The sequence below is a fragment of the Babylonia areolata genome, chromosome 20 (assembly GCF_041734735.1).
Source record: "Babylonia areolata isolate BAREFJ2019XMU chromosome 20, ASM4173473v1, whole genome shotgun sequence".
Taxonomy (NCBI): Eukaryota; Metazoa; Mollusca; class Gastropoda; order Neogastropoda; family Buccinidae; genus Babylonia; species Babylonia areolata.
In genome coordinates this window covers 45,530,589-45,546,678 of record NC_134895.1, presented here as the reverse complement: position 1 = coordinate 45,546,678, position 16,090 = coordinate 45,530,589, and the positions used below count along the sequence as shown (strand labels likewise).

Genomic DNA, 16,090 nt, shown 5'->3' with positions numbered 1-16,090 from the left:
AACAGCGCCTGAAAATGGGGTTTACACGTGCAGTCAAAAAGCTTTTCTCACGGATGTATTAACCTGTACAAATTCATGGCTGTAATCATGGAAGCTGTGAACATAATACCGAATCTGCGAATTCAAACACGATCGGGAACCCAAGTAGCAAAATCATTCCACGCACCTGTTAGTGTTAATCGACTAACAAATAGGATGCTACATCGATGGTTTTTCCGAATCATAACCGAATGACAGCGATCGAACGCGTCACGACAGTACGTCTGAACACAGTGAAGCGTGTAACACGTCAACAAGCATCGGCGCCCTCCACTGTTAGTGTCACCTCGTGGTCGTCGGTCAGCTGTTTCACTGGGAGGCAGAAGGTGTACCTGAACAAAACCAATCGTGGAGTGAAGGATGAGACTGAAAGGGGGAGAGGGATGAGGGGAGGGAACTAAGACCTTTCGCGGCCACCCCCACCTCCGGTAAGCTCGCGCATGCTCATACACACACTCACGCACGCACGCATGCACACGCACGCACGCACACACACACACACAAACACACAGACGCGTGCGCGCATGCAGGCAAACCTATCAATCTTTTTTTTAATTTCTTTTTTTTTCTTTTTAATAGGAAACTCTCCTTATTTCAAACAAGATTTACATTTTGTAATTTTCTTATACGTGGTGGACTGACTTTCACATCTGAGACATTCCAATACACGGATTTTGCAATTTTCGTATTCGTAGTGGACTGACTCTAACATCTGAGACATTCCAATACACGGCATTTAAAGCTGGATACTGCGATGAGACGAAATCTAAGACCCAGGAGCGCTGATGATATCAACTGTCGACCACTTCCTAAGTTCCTTCCCTTGTATTTGAAGTGAGGCGAAAGAAAGCGACTTTGAGCCAGTGACACGCAGAGCTGTATAGCTTCGTTTTGAAGCGACAGTTGGCCATAGCTAAAAGCTATATGTAACTGTCTTACTTGGAGGATCAAACATTGCTGTGGTTCTGGTGCTACCATTTGGTGCGTTTATACATTTTCTAGCCAGGGACAATGCCCGTATCTCCTTTAGTTCCTCTATGAAGCACACACACACACACACACACACACACACACACACACACACACATTCATATCAACATACGGACACACAAGACACACATTCACAATTTTCTGTGATGCGTTTGCTTGCGTGCAGTAAATAGATATCAGGTTCCACTCACTTACACTCACACGCGCTTGTTTGTTGTTGTTTTTTTATTCTGGTGGTGGGTCTGCTTGTGGCTGTAAACAATCGTTCCAACTCACGTGCACTCATGTGCTGCATGCATGCTTGTTTGTTTGCGTGTGGCTGCAGGCTGGCATATGTTCCACCACACGCGCGCTCGTATGCGTACATGCTCATTGGTTGGTTGGTGGGTTTGTTAGCGTGTGATAATCAAGCATACGTGTTCGGGATAAAGTCCTGTTTTAGCATCCTAAATTCAGGAATCTACTTTCCCGACAATTTTTGTGCATGTATGAAACGATTATCATCATTAGTGGATGTTAAGGATGTTGAAACCCATTTCACTGGATTGTGACTCTTTATTCTGTACGTTATTTTACTGAGTGTTGATGCAGATACAGTCACTAGACTACATGTGCCACCATCTTAATTATTCAGGTTTTTTTTATCATTTTAAAAATTATCTTTCTTTTTTATTCTGTTTCCCACAAACCATGAAAATGTAACCATTAGGTGCAATAATTTATGACGCTTAAATAGGACAGTATCCGTGCTCGGGTTAACCAACTCCACAGTTGTAAAAATAAGTGGATAGCGCATGCGATTTTAGAGCCACTTCGTAAACTGAAGCCAGCGGAAGTGTTCAATCAGCCATTTTGCTACTCGTGTCAGTATAGAACGAAGTGGTAACTTCATATAATTATGTAGCCGAGTGCTCAGCTGGCTACGATGACTGCTTCAGTTTCAGTAGCTCAAGGAGGCGTCACTGCGTTCGGACAAATCCATATACGCTGGTGAATAAATGATAGATAAGCTTACACAAATAAATAAATAAATAACTATATAGTAAAAAAAAAAAAAAAAAAAAATGATGATGATAAATAAGCAAATAGATGTAAAACATGAAGACACACATTCACATACACACCCACACATGCATAACAGATATGCACCGAACATGTAGTTTCAGAGATATGAAAGCACAGTCAAATACATATAAACGTACATGAGCTCCAACACACACACACACACCACACACATTACCCTGCACCTCCTCTACCCCCCTCCTCCACACACTCATTTCTAGTCTACGTATCACAGCTTCCACGGCACACACACACACACACAGATGAACACTTACTTGTACAAGCACACACACATATGCCCATATCTCCACACACATATATACAAAGACAGCTTCACAGCAAGCTTTCACTTTGCTCGCGGCGTTAGTTCAGCTGACATTCCTGTGTGTGCCCCCACAGCAAGTTTGCGGTGTGTCACTGCACTGTTTTCCTGCAGTTACTTTGGTAAATAAACCATTGGCAGATATCAATCAAGACACAACATCTAGCATGTCGTGGGGGCAAGCATAACACGATTTCATCGAAGAAACATGGTTACGGTTCAGAAACTACCGCCAGTCAGCAGACGAATTCTCAACGGACTGACAGCCGGATACGAGTATGGCGTCCAGTTGGCTTCAGCTTTCCTGGGCAGTGAGCTATCCATCTATTTTTAGATCATTGAACCAACTCACGTGAGTCCGCTCTCTCCGGACACCACGTGCACTCGGTCCACGGAGAAGGTGTCTCGGCCACCGCCCCCGAACCAGCTGAACCAGCTGCTGGCTTTGTTGTAACGGATCGACAGCGTCTGGATGATGCCCACTTCGGTGGACGCCACAACGACGCCGCCGTAAGCAGTGCCAGTCTTGAGCGTCTCTTTTTCTCTGAGAAAAAGAAGAAAAAGTAAAAAGAAAAGAAAAGATAAAAGAGATATTTAATAGACACACGCAACACAAATAAACAATTAAGGGGCAAAGCCTTCACGGCTCACGTGTGGTTCCTGCTGCACAAAAAACAGCAACAACTTGACAACAACCGAACAACAACAACAAAATTGCCGGAAAACGCCGACCAGGTCTGAGTGGGGTGGGGGTGATGAGGGTGAGTGGTTACCAGTGCAATATCATTTTTGCTCACCATCAAAAACGAGAATTTGTGGATTCCCGGAACCGAAAGTTGAATGCTGGAAACGGAGCAGTTCACATCGATCAGCATTTCATTGTTTTATGATCACAACATAGATCTGTCGAACTTTCAAATTTTTCCGGTCTTTTATCACGAACTTTTCAGCTTTGCTGAATGCAATATCGGGCCTGTTATACACGAATAAACACGACAGACGAATTCAATTCTTTCAGACGCGTCCTGGCACTCCGAACAGTGTAGACTGAAGGCACTTCACCCACCACCTGTATGTCCAATAAAGGATAACACACACACACACACACACACACACACACAAACCACTTACTGTTGGAATACGTGAAGTGAACGCTCAACGAAAACTTCGACTGTTTCTCTCCAGATAATGGCGGAAGTTGACCGTTATTTGTTCACCTCAAAAAGATTTTATATACGCGCATGCATAGTGCATCCAGTTACTACTGACTGGACTGCAAACTATTGTACGTCAAGAAGGTTTGTTGATTTCTGAAGGTGGGTCTTGGACATCATGCACTACATGAGGTCTATGCACAAATCCTCTGACAAAAAAAGTAAAAATGGCGGCCTCCTTTCAACAACAACAACAAAAAGTTATCGCGAATCATCAATTTAACACACATGCTCATAATGAATACTACTTGATGAGAATAATATCTTAATGCGACGCACTTTACCGTCAAAAACGACTGGTTAATTGGGCGAGTGTAAAACAGTGAATCAATGTAACTTCCAAACTAAGCTGAAGAACAAAAAAATGATGAAACGACTGCTATTAATCAATGTGTCAGAAAAAAAGTGATAGGTCTTGAGAATAAGAAATAAAATGTAACAGTAAGCTGATTGTGGAAATATTTTGGCTTCTTTTAACTTTGTACACTTCTCAGAAGTGTATCACAATCATAATGATAATGTTCTGAAGTAAACCCCCCCCCTCCCCCGCTATTTTTATACCAATTTTTGTGTCAACACACAAGGTATTTCGAGAGAAAACGAATTGGCTACTGCTTAACAACACACACACACACACACACACACAATCAAAATACTACATAAACTCACATTGTGTGTACAGACGCATGTGATCCAAAAACAGGAACGCAACAACAACAGTAATAATAACAATAATGATAATAATAATAATAACACTGATAATAACAATAATAATAATAATAATACGGGCGCAACACCAGAAAGTGGTTGAAGCCCTGGACTTCCAATCTGAGGGTTATGGGTTCGAATACCAGTCACTGTGACTGGTGGTTAAGGGGTGAAGACTTCTCCGTTCTTCTTTCTTCTACTTCTTCTTCTTCTGCGTTCGTGGGCTGCAACTCCCACGTTCACTCGCATGTACACGAGTGGGCTTTTACGTGCATGACCGTAATTACCCCGCCATGCAGGCAGCCATACTCCGTTTTCGGGGGTGTACATGCTGGGTATGTTCTTGCTTCCATAACCCACCGAACGCTGACATAGGATTACAGGATCTTTAACGTGCGTATTTGATCTTCTGCATGCGTTTACACACGAAGGGGGTACAGGCACTAGCAGGTCTGCACATATGCTGACCTGGGAGATCGTAAAAATCCCCACCCTTTACCCACCAGGCGCCGTTACCGAGATTAGAACCTGGGACCCTCAGATTGAAAGTCCAACGCTTTAACTCACTCAGTACGGCCAGTCCTCTCTTCTCCTCTACACAGACCCCTCGGGTGTCCAGTGGGTGTCTGAATGACCCAACCTTTAGCTTCCGTCGTCAGAATTGTGGTATTCTTTGTCAACATTCACTTCTTCAGTATAAGAGCCTTCCACTTGCAATATTTTGATGATGGTAATTGGGGTAAAACGCTGTTAACGTCGTCTCTTTCGCCGTTCGTATGGAGAGAGTTAACCACTCGGCTATTGCGACCGTCTTCCGTTCTTCCAAGTCAACTCATGTGTACAGACCTTCTGGTGCCTGAAACCTGTAGTGTGTATACGCAAACAAAACAAAAAAACAACAAAAAGCACAAAAAAAACAAAACCAAAAATAAAACGCATGTCAAAGATCGCGTAATCCATGTCAGTGTGCGATGGGTTAAGGAAACAAAAGCATTCTCCGCATACACTTCCCTCGAAAAAAGAAAGAGTGCGGCTGCCTACATGACGGGGGTCAAAACGGTCATACACGATAAAGCCCACTCGTGCTTACCAGCGAACGTGGGAGTCGCAGCCCATGTAATGAATGAACGAATGAAGAAGAAGAAGAAGACTGACTGATTGACTGAATCTTTAATGGGTAAAAAATGTGGCACAGTAAAGTCCTTTTCACAATTCTGCCCAAGTTACGACACAAAACATGAAAATAACGAAAAATAAAATGAAATAAGATGAAGAAGACGAAGAAGAAGATGACGATAAACATGGTGATAATCATGATGATGATGACGTTCATGACGAAAAAAAAAAATTACTGATAATAATGATAATGTATTACTTATAATGTGAAAACTCTCCATACAGCGGGTTCTTAGTGCCTCACGTGAAACCATACATTCCACACTGCATAATGGCAAACGACAGCATATGAAGACATATAACTGGGGGAGTAAAAAAAACCACCAACGCAAGCGCGTACAACATAGCATGGGGGCTGGTGAGTATGCGCGTTGAATATGCTGAAAGTGCCAGACATGGCACGTACCACACACTTGTGGTTTGCGGGCCAGGTCAGTCCGTTCTGAGTCAAGTGGGAAAGCAATTGATATCAAGTGCTTACACTGCTCGGCACTGTTATTATTAGTTTTTCTTATTGCCTTTGCTGTTTCTGTTGCTGTTGCTGCTCTCGTTGTTGCCTTTGTTATCATTACTCTACCAGCATAATATTCTATCATCCGTGTTACATTAGCATTAGTATCATCATCGTTGTTGTTGTTGTTGTTCTGCTGTTGTCGTTGGTTATTATCACTCCACAGGCACACAGATTGCCATTTTTGTTGTTGTTTGTTGCTGTTGTTGTTGTTGTTGTTCTTCTTCTTCTTCAGTTTTCTCATCATCATTACTTTTTGTTCCATTACTATTATTTTTTTTTGTTCCATTACATAATTACTTTTTATGCTGTTACTATGATATATCATTATTAACGTCATCATCAGCGCTATCCAAATCATCATCATCATCATCAGCAGCAGCAGCAGCAGCAGCAGCATGCTCCTCAAGCACATCACACCATCATCATCATTACCTATTTTTTTTTACTGTTACTTGGATTATGATTATCAACGACATCATCATCATTATCAGCAGCATCATCATCATCATCATCAGCAGCAGCAGCAACATTGTCATCATGCTCCTCAAGCACATATACTATCAAAATCACCATCACCATCATCTTCATCGTTACTTTCTATACTGTTACAATGATTATGATTATCAACATCATCATCAATATCACCAGCAGCAGCAGCAGTATTGCCATCATACTCCTCGAGCACATACATTTACAAAATCATCATCATCATTACTTTATATACTGTTACTATGATTTTGATTATCAACGTCATCATCATGATCACCACTATCATCATCATCATCATACTCTCAAACACATACACTTACAAAATCATCATCATCATTACTTTATATACTGTTACTATGATTTTGATTATCAACGTCATCATTATGATCACCACCATCATCATCATCATCAGCAGCAGCAGCAACATTATCATCATACTCCTCAAGCATATACACTATCCAAATCATCATCATCAACATGATTTTTTTTTTTTTTTTTGTATTTCTTTTTATCACAACAGATTTCTCTGTGTGAAATTCGGGCTGCTCTCCCCAGGGAGAGCGCGTCGCTACACTACAGCGCCACCCATTTTTTTTTGTATTTTTTTTCCTGCGTGCAGTTTTTATTTGTTTTTCTTACCCAAGTGGATTTTTTCTACAGAATTTTGCCAGGAACAACCCTTTTGTTGCCGTGGGTTCTTTTACGTGCGCTAAGTGCATGCTGCACACGGGACCTCGGTTTATCGTCTCATTCGAATGACTAGCGTCCAGACCACCACTCAAGGTCTAGTGGAGGGGGAGAAAATATCGGCGGCTGAGCCGTGATTCGAACCAGCGCGCTCAGATTCTCTCGCTTCCTAGGCGGACGCGTTACCTCTAGGCCATCACTCCACTTCATAATAATCTCATCATCATCATCATAATAATAATCATAATCAACAGTAGCAGCAACATCACTATCATGCTCCTCAAGCACATACACTATCCAAATAATAATAATAATCATCATCATCAACATCAGCAGCATCAACATCATCATAATAATCATCATCAACAAAATCATCATCATCAGTCAACAGCAGCATCAACATTACCATCATGCTCCTCAAGCACACACACTATCCAAATCATAATCATCAACATCATCATAATAATAATAATCATCAACAGCAGCAGCAATATTACCATCATGCTCCTCAAGCACATACACTATCCAAATAATAATAATCATCATCAACATCATCATCATCATCAACATCCTCATCAATCATCAGCAGCAGCAGCCTCAACATTATCATCATACTCCTAAATCGCACACACTTACAAAATCATCATCATCATCATTATTACTTTATATACTGTTACTATGATTATGATTATCACCGTCACCATCATGATGATGATCATCATCACCATGAACGTCATCACCTCGGGCAGCACGTGCTACTCACTCAGTGACGGCGAGGAAGGCAGTACTGCCCCAGGTCCCAGTGAGCTGCACGGACAGCTGCCCTGAAGAGTCCCTGCCCCCAGCAGCCGTCTCGATCGTCACGGAGTAGTGGAACCCTGCACACACACACACACACCCACATACACAAACACACACACAGGCATACACAAACACACACACGCACACACATACATCACCAGTAAAATTCGCACGTCATGACGCCGACGCGGGGAGTATGACAGACGCACCCGGGTGTGGCTGTGTGTGTGGGGGACTCGGAATGAGCGGCTTGGGACTGATGCCACTGAAACGGTGCAGATGCTGGGGCAGAAAAACAAAACAAAACAAAACAAAAAAACCCAAACAACCCCCCCCCCCCCCCAAAAAAAAACAACCCAAAAAAACCCGCACGTCACAGAGGAACAGGTAAGTACGTTAGATTCACACTGTACATATCCATGATTTGCACTCGTATGTATGTATGTACGTATGTATGTATGTATGTACACACACATACACACACACACACATATATATATATATATATATATATACATACATACATAGGTAGGTAAGTCGGAGGGTCGATTCCAACATCCAATACCGCACTACTTTTAGCGTTAACGAAACATAACGCTACAAAACTGAAGCCCAACACCGGAAGAGCCCCCTCCCCGAAATATCTGTCCCCCGGCTCACCGCAGTACGGGCTGTCATCCCGCGTCTTGAGGTACCTGGTGCCTCTCGCGCTGTGCTGGTCAGCGTACAGGCCCAGTTCAGAGCAGCCCGTCTGACCACAGTCCAGGCACTCCCCCCTCTGGAAGCCGTCCTGTTCACACACACACACACACACACACACACACACACACACACACACACACGAATCAAGAATATTCAACTCTCTCCATACGAACGGCGAAAGAGACGACGTTAACAGCGTTTCACACCAATTACCATCATCAAAATATTGCAAGCGGAAGGCTCTTATACTGAAGACGTGAATGTTGACAAAGAATACCACAATTCTGACGACGGAAGCTAAAGGTTGGGTCATTCAGACACCCACTGGACATCCGAGGGGTCTGTGTAGAGGAGAAGAGAGGACTGGCCGTACTGAGTGAGTTAATCCTTTCACCCCTTTGGGGGCATGGAGGATATTATACAACAGCAATAGTATTTTACACCAAAATTAAACATAAACAATTAAAATAACATAACTATCAGAAACGGAAAACAGACTATATGAAACGACATAAATGATGATAGTATTTGTCTGGTATTAAACCTCAGGATATATCAGACTACGTTGCTCATCTTTTCAGCAGTACTTAAGTTTAACCAGATTGTCTTGGCTGCATGAAACAGCTTTCACAGAAAGCCTCTTCCAGAAAGAAAAATTAAACAATCGTTGGGCTTTTTTTTCGCTGACGTTGTACTCTTACGAATCTTTCTTCAGCAGGTCTAAGTTTTTTTTCTTTTCTTTTTTTAAAGTACAAGTCCTACGTCATAACCATGTAATACGTCATTTACTTAATGAGGCATTACACACACACACACACACACGCACATAAACACACTCAAACACACACATACACGCACACAAACACACAGACGCAGACATACAATTTCCACAGTGTTTACATGGACGGGTACATCCACGCCCGGGTTCGGTTAAAGACTGAAGAAATAAATTTCCAACCATAAGTTTACTTGCCGAGGTTTCCAACAGATCTGTCTGCTTGCGTTTAAATGCATGCTTTACACATATCTTCTTAAACTGACTGGCACAGTCCAGAATGTTTTGCATGGAAAGGAAGTATACAGATTAAAGTAAAGCGAATGAACAATAATAATAATAATAATAATAACAACAACAACAATAACGATAATGATGACAATAATAATAGTGATAAAAAAATGATAAGGAGAAGAAGAAGAATCCTACTACTACTACTACTACTTTCAGTTGATAATTACAATAATAATCCTACTACTACTACTACTACTACTACTTACAATTATTATTATTATTATTATAATCATAACCACCACCATATTCATCATCATTCTTATTATCATAATCGTTAGTAGTAGTAGTAGTTGTAGTATTCTCATTACTATTATTATTAATGATGAGCAGCAGCAGTAGTAGTATTCTTATTATCATCATCATCATCACCAGCAGCAGCAGCAGCAGTAGTAGTAGTAGTAGTAGAAGTAGTATCATTATCATTATTATCATCATGACCATCATGATCATGATCATGATCATCATCAGCAGCAGTAGTAGTAGTATCATTATAATTATTATCATCATGATCAGCAGCAGCAGCAGCAGGAGTAGTAGTAGTATCATTATCATTATTATCATCATGATCATGATCATCATCAACAGCAGCAGCAGTAGTAGTAGTATCATTATAATTATTATCATCATGATCATCATCAGCAGCAGCAGGAGTAGTAGTAGTATCATTATCATTATTATCATCATGATCATGATCATCATCATCAGCAGCAGCAGCAGTAGTAGTAGTATCATTATTATCATCATGATCATGATCATCATCAGCAGCAGTAGTAGTATCATTATTATCATCATGATCAGCAGCAGCAGTAGAGGTAGTATCATTATTATCATCATGATCAGCAGCAGCAGCAGAAGCAGTAGTAGTAGTAGTAGAAGTAGTCTCATTATGACTGTTACTATCTATTCAATGTGACAATAATGAATGATGTCCTGACGAAACTGTGGCAGGGGTAGGACGTGAAGGGGCACTCAGAGGTGATGGACTCAATGAACACCTCGTGCGACCGTCCGTGACTGCACGCCACGGCTTCCCCGATACCTCCTGCACACACACACATACACACACACAGATTACACACACACATGCACACAGATAATATACACGCACATAGAGATAACACACACACACACACACAGATTACACACACACACACACACACAGATAATATACACACACATAGAGATAATACACACACACACACACATACAGATGATAAACACGCAGATAATACACACACAGATAACACACACCCACACACACACACTCATACAGAGATTACATACATATACACACAGATAATACACACACACACACACACACACACACACACACACAGAGAGATAATATACACACACATATAACATACACACAGATATTACACACGCAGATAATACACAGATAACACACACACACAGATATTACATATACACACATACACACAGAGATAACGCGCGCGCACGCGCGCACACACACACACACACACAGAGAAAACACATACACACAGAGATAACAAACACACCCACATCCACACCCACACAAACACACACACACATATGCGCGCGCGAGCACACGCACACACACACACGCACACAGATAACACACACAGAAAACACACACACACAGATAACACCCACACACACCCCCTCTCACACACGCACACAGATAACACACACAAACACACACAGTGATAATACACACACATTGTCCGTCCGTCCGCCAAGTGAGCGAGGGAATCTGAAGGTACAGGATCGATTCCCATACTCGCGAGATGTTACTTCGCCTCCAACAGACCTTCAGTAAGTGGTGGTGGTTTGGACACTAGTCTTTTGGATGAGACGATCAAAACCGAGGTATGTGTGTAGCAAGCACTCAGCGCACGTAAAAGAACCCACAGCAAAAGAGAAAAAAAAGAAGAAAAAAATAGAAAAGAAAACAACCGCTCTGTGTGTGTGTGTGTGTGTGTGTGTGTGTGTGTGTGTACGCGCGTGACATAACTTGCATGACTGAATGACACAGGAAACGAATGATGATCGCCTAAAGACAGCTGTCATCCAGCTGTAACCAGGAAGACAGCCTGCCATGCAAATGACTCCGTCTTCGTTAAGTGTGTAGAGTTTATTCTCTGACCGTACATAGGCTGTATAATTATGTATCAATAATCAAACAATCTCTCTCTCTCTCTCTCTCCAACGCACGCGCGGGCGTACAAACACAAATAAACATATTGCATGCACACACACACACACACACACACACACGCACACTCACACATATGCGAGCAGGCTCAAAGCGGCGCACGCACTGCATACGCGCACACCGGCGAACACACAGACACACAAACACATTCAAGGCCGTAAAAGATGCATGCCATTGCTGGATTTTACATACACCGTACATTCAGAAATTTATACAACCACAGATATGCAAAGACATCGACACACACACACACACACACACACACACACATATATATATCGACAGACAGACAGACAGAGATATATAGAAAAAGACCGCGAATGAGAGAGAGAGAGAGAGAGAGAGAGGGGGGGGAGCATGGTTTGCCCATATACAAACGAAGGGAAACAACTGCATATTCAACATTTGATGACTTGGGACGACGCAAATTTCCTGTTACTTCCCCTCGTGTTCAAAAGCGCCCTGCTCTTGAACAGCCAAATGAACACAACAGAAAATAACAAACATAAAGAGCTAGTACGGCTGCCGGTCCAAAATTGCTACTACTGTGGTACAAAATGAAAACAACAAAAGACAAAAATAACGTTGATAAATAAATCAAAATGACAGACAAATAAATAAATAATGAATTAATTAATTAAAAAAAAATCAACGTTGGTAAATGAATCAAAATTACAGATAAATAAATAAATAATGAATTAATTAATTAAAAAAAAAAAATCAAGCCACAGTATCAGTAGCTCAAGGAGGCGTCACTGCGTTCGGACAAATCCATATACGCTACACCACATCTGCCAAGAGGATGCCTGACCAGCAGCGTAACCCAACGCGCTTAGTCAGGCCTTGAGGAAAAAAATACAAAAAACAAAAAACAACACCACCCATCCCCCCCTACAAAAAACAAAACAAAAACAAAATCAAAAAACCAAACAAAAAACACACACAAAAACAAACAAACAAACAAACAAAAAACAACAACAAAAAACAAACAACCAACCCCCTCCCCCCACCCACCTGGATGCATCCTTCAACTCAATTAAAACTAATTCGGAAAAGGTGATGAATTAACAAAAACAACAAACTGTAAACGAATCAAACAAATCAAGTAGAATGAATTTAGTTACAAAACTGAGTCCTGTGGTTACGAAACACAATCCTATTAACAGTAAACTCATACTCAACAGTGAAGTGAAATCAAAGAAATAAAAATATATAGACCTTTAGTAGCGAATGCGATGCCAGTCTGATTTCATTACAAGGTGCTGTACCTTTTTTCTGCTCTCATGTCCCCTCCCATCATCCCACGATTTTGAACTGTGTGACATCACTGTGACAGTGTGTGTGTGTGTGTGTGTGTGTGTGTGTGTGTGTGTGTGTGTGTGTGTACGTGTGTGTGAGGTATTATATTGTATTAGGTTGTACTGCATCGTATGTTAAAAAGCTAACAACGACAACAAACAAAAACAAACAAAACACATAAAAACGAACCACCACCACCCGCACCCCCGAAAAAACAAACAAACAAACAACAACAACAACAACAAAACCCGAAAGACACACACAAAATCTCCATTACTACCCACCTTCCGAGAACATGTTGAAGATGGCGCTCAGACCGTCCCTGCAGCCAGGTTGGGTCTTGCCGCCGTTGATGTAGAAGTCGATGTGGCCGATCTGCCGGTACAACCCCGCGCCCCCAGAGTTGAGCGGCTTGGCGTTGCTGTGGATCACGTCCACAAACCGCGCGTCCGTGCTGTCCAGATCCAGCGTGGGACTGAACTTGTCGAACAGCGGGCCTGCCGGGTCCAGGGCTGAGGCACAGAAACCATTGCACGTTTGTTGTAGTTGTCGTCAGTCCGCAGCGGGGTGTGGGACTTCTTCTTCTTCTTTCGTGGGCTGCAACTCCCACTTCACTCGTCATACACGAGTGGGCTTTTACGACTATTTTAACCCCGCCGTGTATGCAGCCATACTCCCATTTTCGGGGTGTGTGCATGCTGGGTATGTTCTTGTTTCCATAACCCACCGAACGCTGATATGGATTACAGGATCTTTAACGTGCGTATTTGATGTTCTGCGTGCGTATACACACGATGGGGGTTCAGGCACTAGCAGGTCTGCACATATGTTGACCTGGGAGATCGGAAAAATCTCCACCCTTTACCCACCAGGCGCTACTGAGATTCGAACCTGGGACCCTCAGATTGAAAGTCCAACGCTTTAACCATTCAGCTATCGAAGGTATGGTATAGCACAGTACAGCATAGCAGAGTATGGTAAACCACAGTACAGCATAGCACAGTACAGCACAGATGTGATGTGATGTGATGTGATGTGACATGATATGACATAACACAGCAATGTGTCCATTACCAGTGATTCGGTACAGCTGACCCTCCAAGTCCCGCCCAGCGTAGCCACTGGTGTGAGCGCCCAGGCTGTGACCAACCAGGTGAGTTCTGTCCAGCTGAAGCCCCGCCTCCTCCACCAGTTTCACCAATAGCAAGCGGAGCTGGCGGCCAACCAATCGCGTGTTGGCCACGGCATTGGGGTACATGGGCATGCGCGCCCCCTCTTGCCAGTGAACCACAATCACGTTGCTGTCTTCCTGTGGTTACAGCCAATTATGTGTTAATTACACACACACACACACACCCACAAATATATGTATATATATATATATATATATATATATATATATATATGGCATAGCAAGGTATGAAGTAGCACAACACAGCATGGCATGGTACAGCACAGCACAGCATAGCAGAGAAACATAATACAGACAGACAGACATACATACCAGCAGAGAAACATACTGACAGACAGACAAACATACCAGCAGAGAAACAGACAGGCAGACAGACAAAAATACCAGCAGAGAAACATACATACATACATACATACAGACAGAATGACAGACAGACATACCAGCAGAGAAACAGACAGACAAACCAGCAGAGAAACAGACAGGCAGACAGACATACCAGCAGAGAAACAGACAGACAGACAGGCAGGCAGACAGACAGACATACCAGTAGAGAAACATACATACAGACAGCCAGCCAGACAGAAAGACAGACATACCAGCAGAGAAATAGACAGACAGGCAGGCAGGCAGGCAGACAGACAGACAGACATACTAGCAGAGAAACAGACAGACATACCAGCAGAGATACAGACAGACAGACAGGCAGGCAGACAGACATACCAGCAGAAAAACAGGCAGGCAGGCAGACAGACATACATACCAGCAGAGAAACAGACAGGCAGACAGACAGACAGACATACCAGCAGAGAAACAGACAGACAGAGAGACAGACAGACATACCAGCAGAGAAACAGACAGATAGACATACCAGCAGAAAAACAGACAGGCAGGCAGACAGACAGACATACCAGCAGAGAAACATATATAGACAGCCAGAGAGACAGACAGACATACCAGCAGAGAAATAGACAGACGGACAGACAGGCAGGCAGACAGAGAGACATACCAGCAGAGAAACATACATACAGACAGCCAGACAGACAGACATACCAGCAGAGAAATAGACAGACAGACAGCCAGACAGCCAGAGAGATAGACAGACATACCAGCAGAGAAATAGACAGACGGACAGACAGGCAGGCAGACAGACAGACATACCAGCAGAGAAACAGACAGAGAGACAGACAGACATACCAGCAAACAGACAGACAGACAGGCAGGCAGACATACCAGCAGAGAAACAGACAGACCAGCAGAGAAACAGACAGACAGACAGGCAGGCAGACAGACAGACATACCAGCAGAGAAACAGACAGACCAGCAGAGAAATAGACAGGCAGACAAACAGACAGACATACCATCAGAGAAACAGACAGACAGGCAGACAGACAGATAGAGATACATACATACATACCAGCACAGAAGCAGACAGACATACAAACCAGCAGAGAAAGACAGACAGACAGAAGACAGACATACCAGCAAAGAAACACACAGACAGACAGACAGACAAACAGACACAGAAGCAGAGAAACATACCGACAGACAGATAAACAGACATACCAGCAGAGAAACATACAGTCAAACATACAAGGTAACACAAGACAAAATCTTTTATAATCGAGGGTA

At 42.7% G+C, this 16,090-nt stretch overlaps 1 protein-coding gene across 1 annotated transcript in view; it reads right to left on the bottom strand.

Annotated features, from left to right (window-relative positions):
• Positions 1-289: 289 nt before the first annotated feature.
• LOC143294624 (pancreatic lipase-related protein 2-like) overlaps positions 290-16,090 on the bottom strand; it is a 20,874-nt gene continuing 5,073 nt past the window's right edge. Inside the window, exons 5-11 of the mRNA XM_076606001.1 lie at positions 14,344-14,578; positions 13,554-13,781; positions 10,709-10,815; positions 8,663-8,792; positions 7,965-8,079; positions 2,766-2,957; positions 290-371 (exon numbers count right to left, since the gene is read on the bottom strand). Coding sequence (XP_076462116.1) covers positions 290-371; positions 2,766-2,957; positions 7,965-8,079; positions 8,663-8,792; positions 10,709-10,815; positions 13,554-13,781; positions 14,344-14,578 — 1,089 coding nt within the window. The remainder of the gene's footprint in view (positions 372-2,765; positions 2,958-7,964; positions 8,080-8,662; positions 8,793-10,708; positions 10,816-13,553; positions 13,782-14,343; positions 14,579-16,090) is intronic.